This window comes from Narcine bancroftii, chromosome 4, assembly GCF_036971445.1.
Source record: "Narcine bancroftii isolate sNarBan1 chromosome 4, sNarBan1.hap1, whole genome shotgun sequence".
Classification (NCBI taxonomy): Eukaryota; Metazoa; Chordata; class Chondrichthyes; order Torpediniformes; family Narcinidae; genus Narcine; species Narcine bancroftii.
In genome coordinates, this window is record NC_091472.1 from 17,037,916 (window position 1) to 17,052,680 (window position 14,765).

The 14,765-nt window shown below is 45.2% G+C and overlaps 1 protein-coding gene across 2 annotated transcripts in view; it reads left to right on the plus strand.

The window, feature by feature from the left end:
• efcab2 (EF-hand calcium binding domain 2) overlaps positions 1-14,765 on the plus strand; it is a 171,271-nt gene that overhangs the window by 56,704 nt on the left and 99,802 nt on the right. Inside the window, exon 2 of one of the 2 annotated variants that reach the window (XM_069930846.1) lies at positions 7,590-7,708. The exons of the other annotated variant lie outside the window; for it this stretch is intronic. Within the exon in view, the coding sequence (XP_069786947.1) occupies positions 7,590-7,708 (119 nt within the window). The remainder of the gene's footprint in view (positions 1-7,589; positions 7,709-14,765) is intronic. 2 annotated transcript variants of the gene reach the window in all.

Sequence of the window (14,765 nt, forward strand, 5' to 3'; positions counted from 1 at the left end):
GGTGCTGGAACCTGAAGCTAATCTGCTGGAGAAACTCAGCAGTCCAAACAGTGGGAGAAAAAGATGTTTAGAGCCAAAACCCTTTATCTAGACATGATGTTGTCACTCTCCTTGAGTAAATATGGAATCTCTGAATTCCATAATAATTCCAAATGTTTAGAATTTTGGAGGATCATAACCAGAGCATCACCCTTCAAAACTCTGGCATGTATCTTCATCAGTCTCCTGACAGCAGCCGAGAAAATGGCTCATCACTGCCCTCTTGAGGACTATTAGAAATAGGCAATAACTCAAGACCATGCTCTTATCCTATAACAAACAGGCTGGTTGGTGCATCAGAAGTTGAGGGGATTTGTGATGCATTTAGGTGTCTGGAGGATCTGTGTCAGTGAGTGAATGGTGAGGCAGTGGCCTAACATACAGATAGTTCCCAACTTACGATGGTCCTACTTACAATTTTTCAAAGTTACGATGGTTCGAATCCGGACTATACTTTGAATTTTCAGTGCTGTATCAGTCCCCTCACTGATTCCACTGCCCTTTTTAGACATGATTCTTTTTGACATCTTATAGGAGTGCCAGAATGTTCAGGATAACCTGAATAAGTGGGCCTGAAGAGTATTAGCAATAATGGGGGTGGGAAGGGCATGGTGAGCATGAATGCTGAGAAAGCAACTTAAAGGATAACCTACCTACCTGGAGAATGATGGTTGAACCTCTCTGCATGGCAGTGAACCCTATGGTTGGGCCCTTTTCACTATAGCTAAAGCTGGCCTCAGTTCCCCAGTTAAATCCTATTTTGGTGTGAGTAGTTCATTTCACTTCGAATGCACAAAGAGAATTATGTGAGTGATGTTAAAAAATGGACTGCCCAATGTCTGACATTATGGACTATTCCACTGGACAACAATTTTGTTCAAAAGGTTTATTTCCTGAAAAAAAAAATTGGGGATAGACAACTTCAAGCTGAACACAAAGATAATTTCAGATTTGCTGTATCAAGTATGAAATTGGGGAAAAGTTAACTTTGATTGAATTTAGCATGTTTGATCGCATAATGATACTAACATACATAGTGTTAGTTGAACTGACCTAAAATTGTTTTGCCGCTGATTTCCATTTATTCTTAGCATCTGATGCCTCTCATGTCAGTGTCCAACGATAGTTGGCCAGCATTGATGGATTTCAGTTGCTTTGATAGCACTTTTCCATGTTCCTCATTGACCGCACCAAGATCAGCAGGGAAGAAGTCCAAGTGAGAATGCAGAAAATGATTTTTCAATAAGATGTTCCACTTGATAGTTTATATGCTTGAAGTAGACAAAAAAAAGACAGAACATCACAAAAATAGGTTATACCTAAAAACAGTACGCAATAGGAAAATTTTAAGGTGACTTTCATGATCGTCAGCCTAAAATCCATAAAATCTAACACCCTAAAGTGCTCGGGAAGCAAAATTTGCGTTGTCCAGCGTTCCCTGTGGCTTGGAAGTGCACTGTGCCCGGAGCCCAAATGGCATGAGTATAGGTACTGATTTAAATAAGGATGTTCCATGTGAAAGAATTTCCAGCCTGTCATTGTCAAGATCAACTGTTAAATTGAGAAACTAATTGCTCACAACATTGTAAAATACCTGACTATTTCAAACACCAAGGGTTGTTCTCCCTGGAGTCCTGGCCAATGTCTTTTGTTCAAGCACCATCAGTAAATCATAAATGATCCTGTTCTTTGTAGGATCCAGATATGTGTAAATTCACTGCTGAGTTTTCACCCTTATATGCAAGTCTGCAGATGCTGAGATTGTGGTAGAAACACACCAAAATACTGGAAGAACTCAGCCGGTCTTGCAGTGTCTGTCGGAGATAAAGATATCTTGTCAATGTTTTGGGCCTGAGTCCTTTAAGGAATATGCAAAAAACAGGAATCTTAGAATAGAGTCAGTGCTGGCTGGGGGAGGAGTCCAGACCAACAAAATGTGTTAATTGTATATGATAAGGGGAGAGGTGAGAAATGATTTTAACTCTGTGAGAGCAGACAGATGGAAAAGGGAGAGAGACAGGGCTGGGGAAAGGCTCCCAACAGAACTTAATTCACTTGAAGCAACAATTGGCACCACATAAATGGAATTAAAAGTTTGTCTTATTAATTGTGACCCTAAAAATATGGGATAGTTGTAAAAAATGTACTTCAGGAAGAAGATCTAATCCCCTTTCTGCATTTTTAAAACATTTTCAGCATTTCCTTTGATTACTAGAATCAACAGAACAGACAAACCTCTGTTTATACTGGTGGATCTGAAAGAAAATGCTTTCATACAGGGTGTGGTTGCATCATGGTTAAATTACTAGATTAGTGTCCCAAAGACCAGTGACACGGGATAGAATCCTGCCAGAGCAGCTGGAGACTTAAATTCAAGGAGTCAAATAAATTTGGAAGAAAAAGCAATATTTGCTGACAGTGACCATAAAAATTGAGGAGTGAATGCCATCGACAAATTTCCTGATGACACCATGGTTGTTGACAGCATCGCAGGAGGCAAGGAGGAAGCGTTCAGGAGGGAGATGGATCAGCTGGCCGAGTGTTGTCAAAATAACAACCTTGCACTCAATGTTAGCAAAACTAAGGAACTGATTGCGGACTTCAGGAGGGGAAATCAGGAAAACATGAACCAGTCCTCAATGAGGGACCGTCACGTGCACCGTGGTGCAGCAAGCAGACACAAAACACAGAAAGACTGCACTACAGGCTTTAATCCACATAAAGTCTTGTGCACCAGTTTCAGTCTTGATGGTTCCACGTGTGTCTGGACCAGAAGGTCAGTGACGTACAGTGCCTTCATTTGGTCAAATTGCATGCTGGTGCAGGTCCGGGACAGGGCGTTGGGGGAGTCGTTGAACTTCCCCAGTCTGTACTGGATGTCATAGCTGAACATGGGCAGATTGACTCTCCAGTGCAAGATTTTATTGTTCTTAATCTTGCCCTTGTGGGTGGTGCTAAACATGAATGGCACTGCGCACTGGTTAATGAAAAGAGTAAACCTCCTGTCCGTCAGGCAGTAGCCCGAGGGGTGGATCATTTCCACGATAGCCTGAGCCTCCTTTTCAACTCTGAACCGTGGAGGGACCTAGAAAAGAAGGTCACGGGTCAGCCCCCTTGGTTGAGTGTGGCCTGAGGACAACATCAGAGGCATCGCACTCCACCTGTAATGGGATGTGCTCGTCCAAAGCATGCATTGTGGCATTGGCAATGTCCTGTCTGATATAAGTGAAAGCTGTTTCCACCTCGGAGGGAAGGAGAAAAGTGGTGGCTTAGGCCAGGGATGGGGGGACCTTGTCCAAAAAGTGGGAGACCCACTGGAGAAGAGATCTAGGCACCTGCGGAGGGCCTTGAACGTGCGAAGGAGTGACAGCTCCATTTGTTGGGGCCAATGACACCATGTTCCACAATGTACCCTAGGATGGTGAGGCGGGTGGTGCTGAATGCACACTTCTCTTTGTTGTAAGTGAGGTTCAGCTCCTCAGCTGTCTGGAGAAACCTTTCCAGGTTGGCATTGTGGTCCTGCTAACCATGGCCACAGATGGTGACATTGTCCAAATACGGGAAGGACGCTCTTAGTTGTGCAGTCCATCTTCTGCTGGAAGACAGAGACCTCATTAGTAACCCTAAAGAGAACCTGACAGAACTGGTAACCATACAGTTAGAGGGCTGGATGGGCTAAAGTTTGTTAAATGTGTTCAAGATTGTTTTCTGAATCAATTAGTAGAAGAACTGATTCGGGACAGTGTAATACTGGATCTCCTGTTAGGGAACGAGCTAGGTCAGGTATCAGACATTAATGTTGGAGATCCAATTGGGTCTAGTGATCATAATTCTGTTAGTTTTAAGGTAGTTTTAGGGAAGAGCAAAGAGGGGCCTAAAGTTGAGGTTCTGGATTGGAGAAGAGCAAATTTCAAAGGAATAAGAAGAGATTTGGGGAGTATTGAGTGGGACAGGATATTTTCAGGTGAGGGTGTAAATGAAAAATGGAGGATAATCAAAAGAGAAATTTTGAGGGTACAGAGTAGTTATGTCCCAGTGAGGATCAAAGGAAAGGCTGGAAGTCATAGGGAGGCTTGGTTTTCGAGGAATATTGGAAATTTGGTTAGGAGAAAAAGGGAGGTGTACAAGAGGTATAAAGAACAGGGAGCTGGCAATTTGAAGGAGGACTACAAGGAGTGTAGAAGGAATCTTAAGAAAGAAATTAGAAAGGCCATAAAAAGGCACAAAGAGGCTTTGGCAGACAGAGTAAAAATAAATCCAAAGGGTTTCTATAAGTACATTAAAAGTAAAAGATTAGTGAAGGATAAAATTGGACCCCTTGTAGATAGTGAGGGTAGGCTGAGTGAGAAGTCAGAGGAAATGAGGGAAATTTTGAATGATTTCTTTGCCTCGGTATTCACTAGGGAAAAAATTATTGAACCATTTGAGGTAAAAAAAAATAGTGGGGAAGTAATGAAGCATATAAGGATAACCGAGCAGGTAGTGATGGCTGTGTTGAAAAAGATAAAGGTGGATAAATCTTCGGGACCAGACAAAATATTCCCAAGGACACTCAGGGAGGCTAGTGGACAGATAGTGGGGCCATTAACAGAGATATTTAAGATGTTACTGGCCACAGGGGTAGTGCCAAAGGATTGGAGGGTGGGGCATGTGGTTCCGCTGTTTAAGAAAGGGTCTAAATGTAAACCTGGGAATGATAGGCCCGTGAGTCTGACGTCTGTGGTGGGCAAGTTGATGGAAAGTGTTCTGAGGGATGGTATTTACAAATATTTGGAGGTATAGGGATTGCTAGGGAGTAATCAGCATGGTTTTGTCAGGGGTAGATCATGCTTGACAAACCTGATTGAGTTTTTCGAGGGGGTTACAAAAAGGGTTGATGAAGGGAAAGCTGTGGATGTTGTCTATTTAGACTTTAGTAAAGCTTTAGACAAAGTTCCCCACAGGAGGTTAGAAAAAAAAGAGGTATAAATGAGGAGGTAGTGAAATGGATTCAGCAATGGTTGGATGGGAGGTGTCAGAGAGTAGTGGTAGAAAATTGTTTGTCCAATTGGAGGCTGGTGACTAGTGGAGTTCCTCGGGGATCGGTCCTGGGTCCACTATTGTTCGTTATATATATTAACGATTTGGAAGTAAGGGTGGAGAATTGGATAAGCAAGTTTGCGGATGATACAAAGATTGGCGGTGTTGTGGACAGTGAGGAAGATTACCGTAGATTAAAAGGTGATTTAGGAAGGCTGGAGGTGTGGGCTGAGAAATGGCTGATGGAATTTAATACAGATAAGTGTGAAGAGTTACATTTTGGAAAGGCAAATCTAAATAGGTCATATGCATTAAATGGTAGGCTATTGAGATGTGCAGAGCAACAAAGGGATTTAGGAGTTGTGGTAAATAGTACCCTCAAGGCTGATACTCAGGTAGATGGTGTGGTGAAGAAGGCATTTGGAATGTTGGCCTTCATAAATCGGAGTATTGAATTCAAGAGTAGGGAGGTTATGATGAAATTGTACAAGGCATTGGTGAGGCCAAATTTGGAGAACTGTGTACAGTTTTGGTCACCAAATTATAGGAAAGATATAAACAAAATAGAGAGAGTACAGAGAAGGTTCACGAGAATGTTGACAGGATTTCAAGGTTTGAGTTACAGGGAAAGGTTGTGCAAACTGGGGCTTTTTTCTCTGGAGCGTAGAAGATTGAGGGGACTTGATAGAGGTGTTTAAGATTTTAAAAGGGACAGACAGAGTAAATGTGGATAGGCTTTTTCAATTAAGAGTGGGGGAGATTCAAACTAGAGGGCATGGTTTAAGATTGATGGGGGAATTATAAGGGGGAACATGAGGGGAAATTTCTTTACGCAAAGGGTGGTAGGGATGTGGAATGATCTTCCGGCAGACGTAGTTGAGGCAGGATCATTGGTTACATTTAAGGAAAGACTGGATAGTTACTGGATGTAGGGGAGAGGACTGGAGGGGTATGGACCGGGTGCTGGTCAGTGAGACTAGGTGGGTGGGGATTTGTTACGGCATGGACTAGTAGGGCCGAACTGGCCTGTTCTGTGCTGTAAGTGGTTATATGGTTATAGGTGCCCGTCTGCCTCAAAGGCAGTATACGGTTTAACCAGGGCGTGGATGGGAAACAGGTGGTAAGCCGACTTCAGGTCATTAATTGAGAAGACTTTATAACGGGCTATCTTGTTGACCATGTTGGCTATTCTTGGTAGGGGATAGGCATCCAGCTGGGTGTACCGGTTGGTGGCTTGGCTACAGTTGATGACCACCCTCGGTTTGCTGCCCCCTTTTATCACCTGGACCTGGGCTCTCCAGGGGTGGGTGCTGGACTCATGATACCTTCCGCCAGAAGCCACCTCACCTCTGCCTTGATGAAGGCCCTGTTGGCCGTACAATAGCGCCTGGTCTTGGCAGCTATGGGCTTGCAGTCTGGTGTTTTGTAGTTGAAGAGGGATGGAGGGGGGATCCACAGTGTGGAGAGGATGCAGGTGGACTGGGGGTGGTCGCTGGGCTTTGTGCTGTCGATAGTGAGCGGGGGTAGTGGGCCACCGAAGGCAAGGGTGAGGCTTTGGAGGTAGCACTGGAAGTCCAGCCCTAAGATGACAGGGGCACAGAGCTTGGGCATGACTAGGAGCCTGAACCCTTGATATGTTTCCCCACCCATTGTCAGATCTGCTGAGCAGAGCCCAAGTGCCGTGATAGAGTGGTCCTGGGCAGCAAAGACGATAGAGAAGTTCATGGGGTATACCTTCAATTTCAGTGTCCGGGCCATGATCAGGTGCACAAAGCTCTCAGCATTGCTACTATCAAACAGGCATTTTATTACCTTGCCATTGACAGCGATGTCCATCATTGAGCGCCAGAGTCAATGGGGAATGGCCCTTCTTTAGCATGGTGGATGTTAGGACCATCTCAGGGTCCGAGTTGCTGCTCCCCAATGGTTGTGTCAAGTAGTGGCCAGCGGCTTCCTTCTGGGGTGTGAGGTGTGTCGGGTACGCGATTGTGTACACGCATATGTTGGCCACTTTATCCCGTCTGCGTGGTGAATGAGTTGCGGCAGTCGGGGGCTGGATGATGGTGCTCGGCGGAAGCACGTGGCCTCAGTGCGGTTGGGCAACCCGGCCGGAAGTGAAGCCGGAGGTGACGTCATTGTTGCTGGCGGATGTGACATCTTCGGTGTGGGTGGAAGTCGAGCGGAGGATGGCAGTGCCCAAGGTAAGCACACTGCAGCGGTGCGAGTGAGTGGCTGGACTGGAAGTGATGTCGGTGTTGCGGGCGGAAGTGGCGGGCCATGTAATGGTGCTGCTCGGTCCTTGCACGTGTGTGACATCCAGAAGGGCTCATGAGTAGTTGTGGAGGGCAGCAGCACTCCTGGCAGGTCTAGAAAGGCACATCTTAGTGAAGTAGCCTTTCTTACCGCATTGGGAGCAATGCGACTTCCTTGCCGGACAGCCCTTTCAGGAATGCCTGTCTGACCCACACCAGGACCCGCAATACTTACAGTGGTGGGCTGCATCAACGGTGGTGATTGTTTCCTTCCTGTAGGGCCCTTCAGATATGGCGGTTATCGGCATCGGCCAAGCAGGAGGTTGGGGGAGTTGGGCCTCGAATACCTCCACATGTTGGGCTGCAGCCTCCAGAGAGCGGACGACCTCATTATTCTGGTAAGGGAGGCAGTATTTTCCTCCAGCAACCTCTGTCGGGTGACTCTCGATCGTAGCCCTCGCACGCAAGCATCCCGGATGAGTTGCTCCACCTACCCTTTGGACACCCCAGTCTCGGTCAGGCACAGGTGAGCAAGCTCACGCAGAGCTCCCAGATAGGCATCTGCCACCTCACCTGGCTGATCCACTCTGATGCCGAGCAGGTACCGGGTATAGAGCACGTTCATTGGGGGCCTGTACATGCTTTCCATTATGGCCATCACAAGTCCATAGTCCGAGCAATCTCTGATGGCTTTGAAAGTGCGGGTGCCCAGTTTGGTGCAGAGTACCATGAGATGTTTCTGGATAATTACCTCAGCTTGTGTCTGGATGATCGCCTCAATCACATGCTTTCAGATCTCGAAGCGTGCGCGGGGGCATCGGGTGTTGGAAGTCGATTTCCAGACTTTCAATGGAACTTCTCCATGGTCTTTAAATTTTTAAGTGGATTAAATTGTAGTGCGCTGTGGTGCAGCAAGCAGACACAAAACACAGAAAGACTGTACTACAGGCTTTAATCCACTTAAAAGTCTTGTACACCAGTTTCAGTCTTGATGGTTCCACATGTGACTGGCCCGGGAGGGCCGGGTCAAGATCTATATCCAGGTTGGTTGATTGACAGCTGGCCAGGTGGTCTTCCTGCAAGTCCCCCTTCCCCAGTTGCTGGCTGACTCCTCCCCCAGTTGTATCACCACACAGGCAATGCCCTCTTTGTCAGAAATAAAACTTCTCACACATGAGTCTCTTTAAAACTGATGACACGACAAGCTTTATTTACAAGTCTGCAGAGTTGGACTCAACTGGCTTCTCACCAGTTAAGCCCCAATACATACAGTGCATTGATTTTTATACCCTTATTGTTTGCCCTTCCCCTTCTTATTAATACTGTTTTAATTGGTTAGTATTGCAAAAGCATTCTAAGTATAACTGCATTTTTAATTATCACGTTCGTTACGTACGCTGCGAACTCTACATACACTAAATTCTGTTTCTCACCCTTCTTATCGATCTTTTCTCTCCTGCATGTCTCTCACTATGACCATGAAAAGATAGGTTTAAAAAAACATATTCAGCAGAACCTTTTGTCCTTGGCTGCTAGTAAGCTCCCTGTCCGTTCTGGCTTCCCTGTTTATGATTAATCATCACATTTTAACTTAAGTCATTTTAACCTAAATTCTCTATATAACAATCCACCCCTTTCTCTCTTTAAAATGTGTTGAATATATATATAGATATGAATGGGGATTTTAACCTGGGGAAGAGAAACGTTTCATGATACATTAATCTCATGCTGAAGTAAAAGTCTTACAGGGTCTCCCAGTCCCCCTGGTTGCATAGCCTGTTGGACCATGGAAATCACCAGGCTGCGTAGACAGGGAATAATACAGGGCAAAATAAGTAGGAGGAATAAAATACCTCCGATGACCCACAAGAAGGTACGCCACCAGGTTCCCCCAAACCATTTGTCCATCCAATTTAATTGTGCAAAAGGATGCCAGGTTTGAACCGGTACATGGGACAAAGTACGAATATTATCAGCGATTTTTCGAATGGCTTGGCCATTATCATCAATCTGTAAGCAGCAGTTAGTCAAATTAAGCTTTCCACATACACCTCCTTCCGTGGCTAGGAGATAGTCTAGGGCCAGACGGTTCTGATATATAGCAGAGCGCATTTGACCTTGCTGGGATGCAAGTAATTGCAGGGCTAGAGCTGTTTGATTTGTAACAATTTCAAGGACTGCTTGTAAGCGAATTATGCGATTTAACATATAAATAGGAGTACGATAACCCCAGGATCCATCTTGAGCCCATGTAGCGGGACCATAATATTGAATTATGCGTTCTGGAGGCCAATCATCTCCCCATTGTCCCAAATGTACCGTGGTAGAGCGGGGCTGACGGTGTAATGTATCAAAAACCTTCACTCCTAATTTATGACCGTGATCGTGGGGTAGGAGGAAAAATTCTGGGCGGATTATTCCTAGGAAACAAGTTCCACTCCACTGTAAGGGGAGACGAGTATAAGCTTTATTACCACATACCCAGAATAATCCATTTGGGGATACTCCATACCCCCTTTCCCAAACTCTTTTAAGAACGGGGTTTGATTGGTATGGTCCTGTGATGGTGGAAGTGGTACAATTCCAAAACTGAATACTGCTATTAGACAGGGGTAGGCAATTAGTTTTAAAAACAGTGGATAAGAACCAAGTCAGGGGTTTAGGAAACCAAGTGAAAATACCAGGCGAAATGCGAATCCATACAGCCTTGCAGGGACTTTCTCCTACTGGGTATTTGCCGGCTCGTGAGAGACAATAAAAACCAGAGGGGACGTTAGAGAGAGACCAAGTTTCTCTTGATCTCGTTCGGTTAGTTGTCCAAATTCGGGAAATCATGGTCAATGAATTGAGGGGCTCCCCCCACCAAGGCCATTGCTCTGACATCCGTGGACCCCCGCAGACCCAACAATTGGTTACATTAAAAGTTTCTGCAATTTTAGTTGCAAGATCTACAAAAAGGTTATCTCCCCCAACTGCATTACCGAAACTTACATGGTTATTTGGATGGACTCGAACTAAGTCCGGCTGTCTTAAAGGGACAGGCATTTTCGAGTGTGGAGTGGAACTTTTCATTGGAACAGTACACTGGTGTATGCAAAACCAGAGTCCATCAGGGCATGGTGGGCTTGAGTCACCCTTCCAACCGTTAAGAGGGAAAGGAGTGGTATTAGGAATCTGTATATAATGACCCATATTATTTCCTTCTTTTTCCACACAAGGGGTATATGGATGTTGGGTGGGATTTTCTGCCCAGCATTTCTCAGGAACTGAGGTATGGGAAATGAAATTACCTTCCTTTCTTCCCCAAATGTGGTCCTGAAACAGGACCACTGTGTCTCTGCATTTCTTACATTTCACACCTGATAAAGACATAGGCAAACTAAGAAAAATCAAAGAACATAACAATAACATTGTGAATCAAGTCTTTCTGCGAAATCGTAAGGTAAGAGGTTTTTCTCCAGGAACACAAGTCCAATCTGAGTTCGTATCAGGGTCCTGAGGCGCCTCTACAGGTCCCTTAAATCTGGATGCGTGCGTCCACCCCTTCTCTCTTGTTCGTGCTGCAGCCTCTGTAGTTAAGAGAACTTGGTATGGACCTTCCCACTGGGGCTGGAGTTTTTCAGTTTTCCAGGTCTTGATGAGAATCCAGTCTCCTGGTTCCACTTTGTGTAAAGAAAAGTCTAAAGGCGGTGTTTGTGCCAATAGTCCTCTCTTTCGTAAATCTGCAAGAGAGCGTGACAGTGCCTGTAAATAGTTCCTAACAAATATATCCCCTTCCCCCAAGGTGGGACACCCCTCAACTGTACTCCAGAAAGGAAGCCCAAACATCATTTCATAAGCGGACAATCCTACATCTTTTCGTGGGGCAGTACGAATTCTCAATAAAGCCAGGGGCAGACACTTTATCCAAGGCATTTTAGTTTCCACCATTAATTTTGTCAATTGCATTTTTATGGTTCCATTCATACGTTCAACCCTCCCTGAGCTTTGTGGATGCCAAGGGGTATGTAATTTCCAAGAGACCTGTAATGCATTACAAATCAATTGTTGGATTTTTGAAGAAAAATGTGGACCCCTGTCTGAGTCTATAGAATCCATTATACCATATCTGGGGATTATCTGCTCTAGGAGGAGGTGAGCTACTGTAGAGGCTGTAGTATTTACTGTTGGGAAGGCTTCCACCCATCGGGTAAAGTGATCTATTATCACCAACAGATATTTCCATCTTTGGACTTGAGGTAACTCTGTGAAGTCGATCTGGATACGTTGAAAAGGGCGTATGGCTAATGGTTGACCTCCCATGGTCCCTGTCCTCATTACCTTGTTATTAATTTTTGTGCATAGGTGACAATTCTGCACCTCCTGTTGGGCCAAGGTGTAGATTCCCTTACACACATATTCTCGAAGCACTGTGTCACATAAGGCTTGGGTGCCCCAGTGGCTCTGATGATGCAGGTGTTTTAAAATATTGCGAGTTATTTCTTTATTTAGAACCATTCTTCCATCTGGTGTCTTCCATGTTCCATCAGGCAGCTGGCTTGCGCCCAGCTGAGCCATGTCCTTTTCTTCCTTAGCAGTGAAAATGGGAGCCTTCTTTATGCCTTGTCTTATTGGGATTAAGGTCAGCAAACGGACTTCTTGTTGCATGGCTGCCCTTTTGGCTTCTTCATCAGCCAGTCTGTTTCCAATTGCTGTCGGGGTATCTCCCCTCTGATGGCTTGGTATGTAGACCACTGCTATTTCCTGGGGTAATGTCAAGGCTTCTAAAGTCAGAGTAATCATCTGTTCGTGTGCCAATTCCTTTCCTCTTGATGTAATTAGACCACGCTCCTTCCAGATCTTACCAAAGGTATGCACTACCCCGTATGCGTATTTGGAATCAGTGTAAATCGTTCCAATTTTCTTTGCCAGTATTCTGAGGGCTCTCTGCAAGGCATATAGTTCACAGGATTGTGCTGACCAGCTTCCGGGTAGTCTCGTGGATTCTACTACTTTCCAAGTATTTCCTTCTATTATAGCACATCCACTTCTTCTCATTCCGTCAACACATCTGGCGGAGCCGTCAATGTAGAATTCATATCCTTCTCCCAGCGGAGTATCGCAAAGGTCTTCTCGGGTCTTGGTCTGAAGATCTGTCAACTCGACACAGTCGTGCTCCACCTCTCTCTCTGTTTCACTGCCGTATAAAAACTGAGCTGGGTTGCAGCTATTAATCTTTGCAAACTGTAGATCTTCTCCGATCATTAAAATGGTTTCATACTTTAATATGCGAGAATCAGTCAGCCATCGATGGGCAGTTTGTGTTAATAAAACACTCACAGAATGGGAGGTGGACACAGTCATCTTTCCTCCAAAAGTAAGTTTACGTGCTTCCTCTACCAACAGAGCAGCAGCCGCTACTCCCTGGATACACGTCGGCCATCCGCGAGACACTGGGTCCATCATTTTGGAAAGGAAAGCCACTGGGTGTCGCTGACCGCCTTTTTCCTGTGTTAAAACTCCCACAGCTGTTCCTTGGTTATGAGTGACAAATAGCTGGAAGGGCTGTTTTAAAGAGGGCAGAGTGAGTACTGGGGCTCGTGTCAGGCGATGCTTCAAGTCCTCGAACCATCCCTCCTCCTCCTGGGTCCATTTCAATGGATATTCATTTTCATTTGTCAGTTTTTCATACATAAACTTCACCAAAGCTGAGTAGTCCTCTATCCATAACCTACAGTAACCTAAGAGTCCCAGGAATTGTCTTATTTCCTTCTTATTACGGGGTAACGGCATTCTAGTGATTCCCGCAATCCGTTCAGGGGTAATCCGTTTCTGTCCTTTACTTATCTGGTGTCCCAGATATATCACAGTTCTCTCAACAAACTGTAACTTGTTCCTGGACACCCGTAGACCCTTTTTCCCCAGATAATTCAAGAGTCTAATTGTATCTCCCCTCATTTCTTGTTCCTTGGGTCCTGATAATAGTAAATCGTCCACATACTGCATTAGTTGGGAATCATCAGATTGTGGATAGTCCACCAGGATTTGTTCTAGCATTTGTCCAAACAGGTTTGGAGATTCAGTGAACCCTTGGGGCAATACAGTCCACCGAAACTGTCTCCGTCTACCTGTCCATGGATTTTCCCATTCAAACGCAAACATATCTCTACTTTCCTCTTCTAATGGACACGTCCAGAAGGCATCCTTCAAGTCGATAACACTAAACCACTCATGGTCTGGGGGAATCCGACTCATAATAGTATAGGGATTAGGCACCACTGGGTGGCGGGTCTGAACAATAGCATTCAAACTTCTTAGATCCTGAACTAGGCGATAGGATCCATCTGACTTTTTCACTGGGAGTATAGGGGTGTTATAAGGTGACATGCATTCTTCTAATAGTCCGTCTCGTATTAGAGTCTCAATTACCGGCTGTAGCCCTTTTCTCCCTTCCAAAGAAATAGGATACTGACGTTTCCTTACCGGCTGATGACCTGGTATTAATGTGACATGTAAAGGTGGGATGTCCAGACCTCCTCGATTTCCCTCCTTATACCAGACTCTCTCGTCAATCTGCCGTTCATCCTCTTCCTTTAAAGCGCAGAGGTGGACTCGCACTTCTCCGTCCACAGGGAGAGCACCCAAACCTAGGAGAGCCTGTAAGTCCCTTCCTAGGAGGTTAAATCCAGCCGACGGTAACAACAAGAGGTCTTGTACCCCTTCTCTTTCTTCCACTTTCACTGTTACTTGGGGAATTATTGATACCATTCTGGGAGCCCCTTCTATCCCAGAAATTGTCAAATTACTTTTTACAGGCTCAGTTCCGATTGGCACAGTTATTACACTACTTCGTTCTGCTCCTGTGTCCACCATAAACACCACCTCTTCTCCCTTGGGACCAATTTTTAGTTTTACCAGGGGTTCCCTCTTATATTTGGTCCCTAACATTTGGAACCCCTGACACCCCTAATCTTCTTCCATAAGTTCGAGGGCACGCAATTCCCTCTTGTATCGGGGGCATTCCCTCTTAAAGTGTCCTTCCTCATTGCAGTAATAGCACTTAACGAACCTCCGGGGTCTTCCCTCTCTTGGATATCTTGGATTGTTTAGAGGAAGGTTTTGTTTTCTTTCCCCTCTGGATTCAGCATTCATCTGTCGGATAGTCTGTACCATAACCTTTGTCGCCCTCTTTTGATCTTCTTCTTCTCTCTGCACATATACTTTTTGCGCCTTTTTTAACAGGTCACTTAGGGGTTTTTCACTCCAGTCCTCCTCCTTTTCTAGTTTCTTTCTAATGAACTGCCATGATTTGGAAACAAATTCAATTCGAATAAGCTGTTCACCCATTGGTGTACTAGGGTCCACGCCCGCATACTGTTGGACATTCTTTCTCACGCTCTCCAAAAAATCAGTAGGGGACTCGTCTTTCCCCTGGTGGTTCCCAAATGCCTTGGTGAAATTGTGACCCTTTGGCAC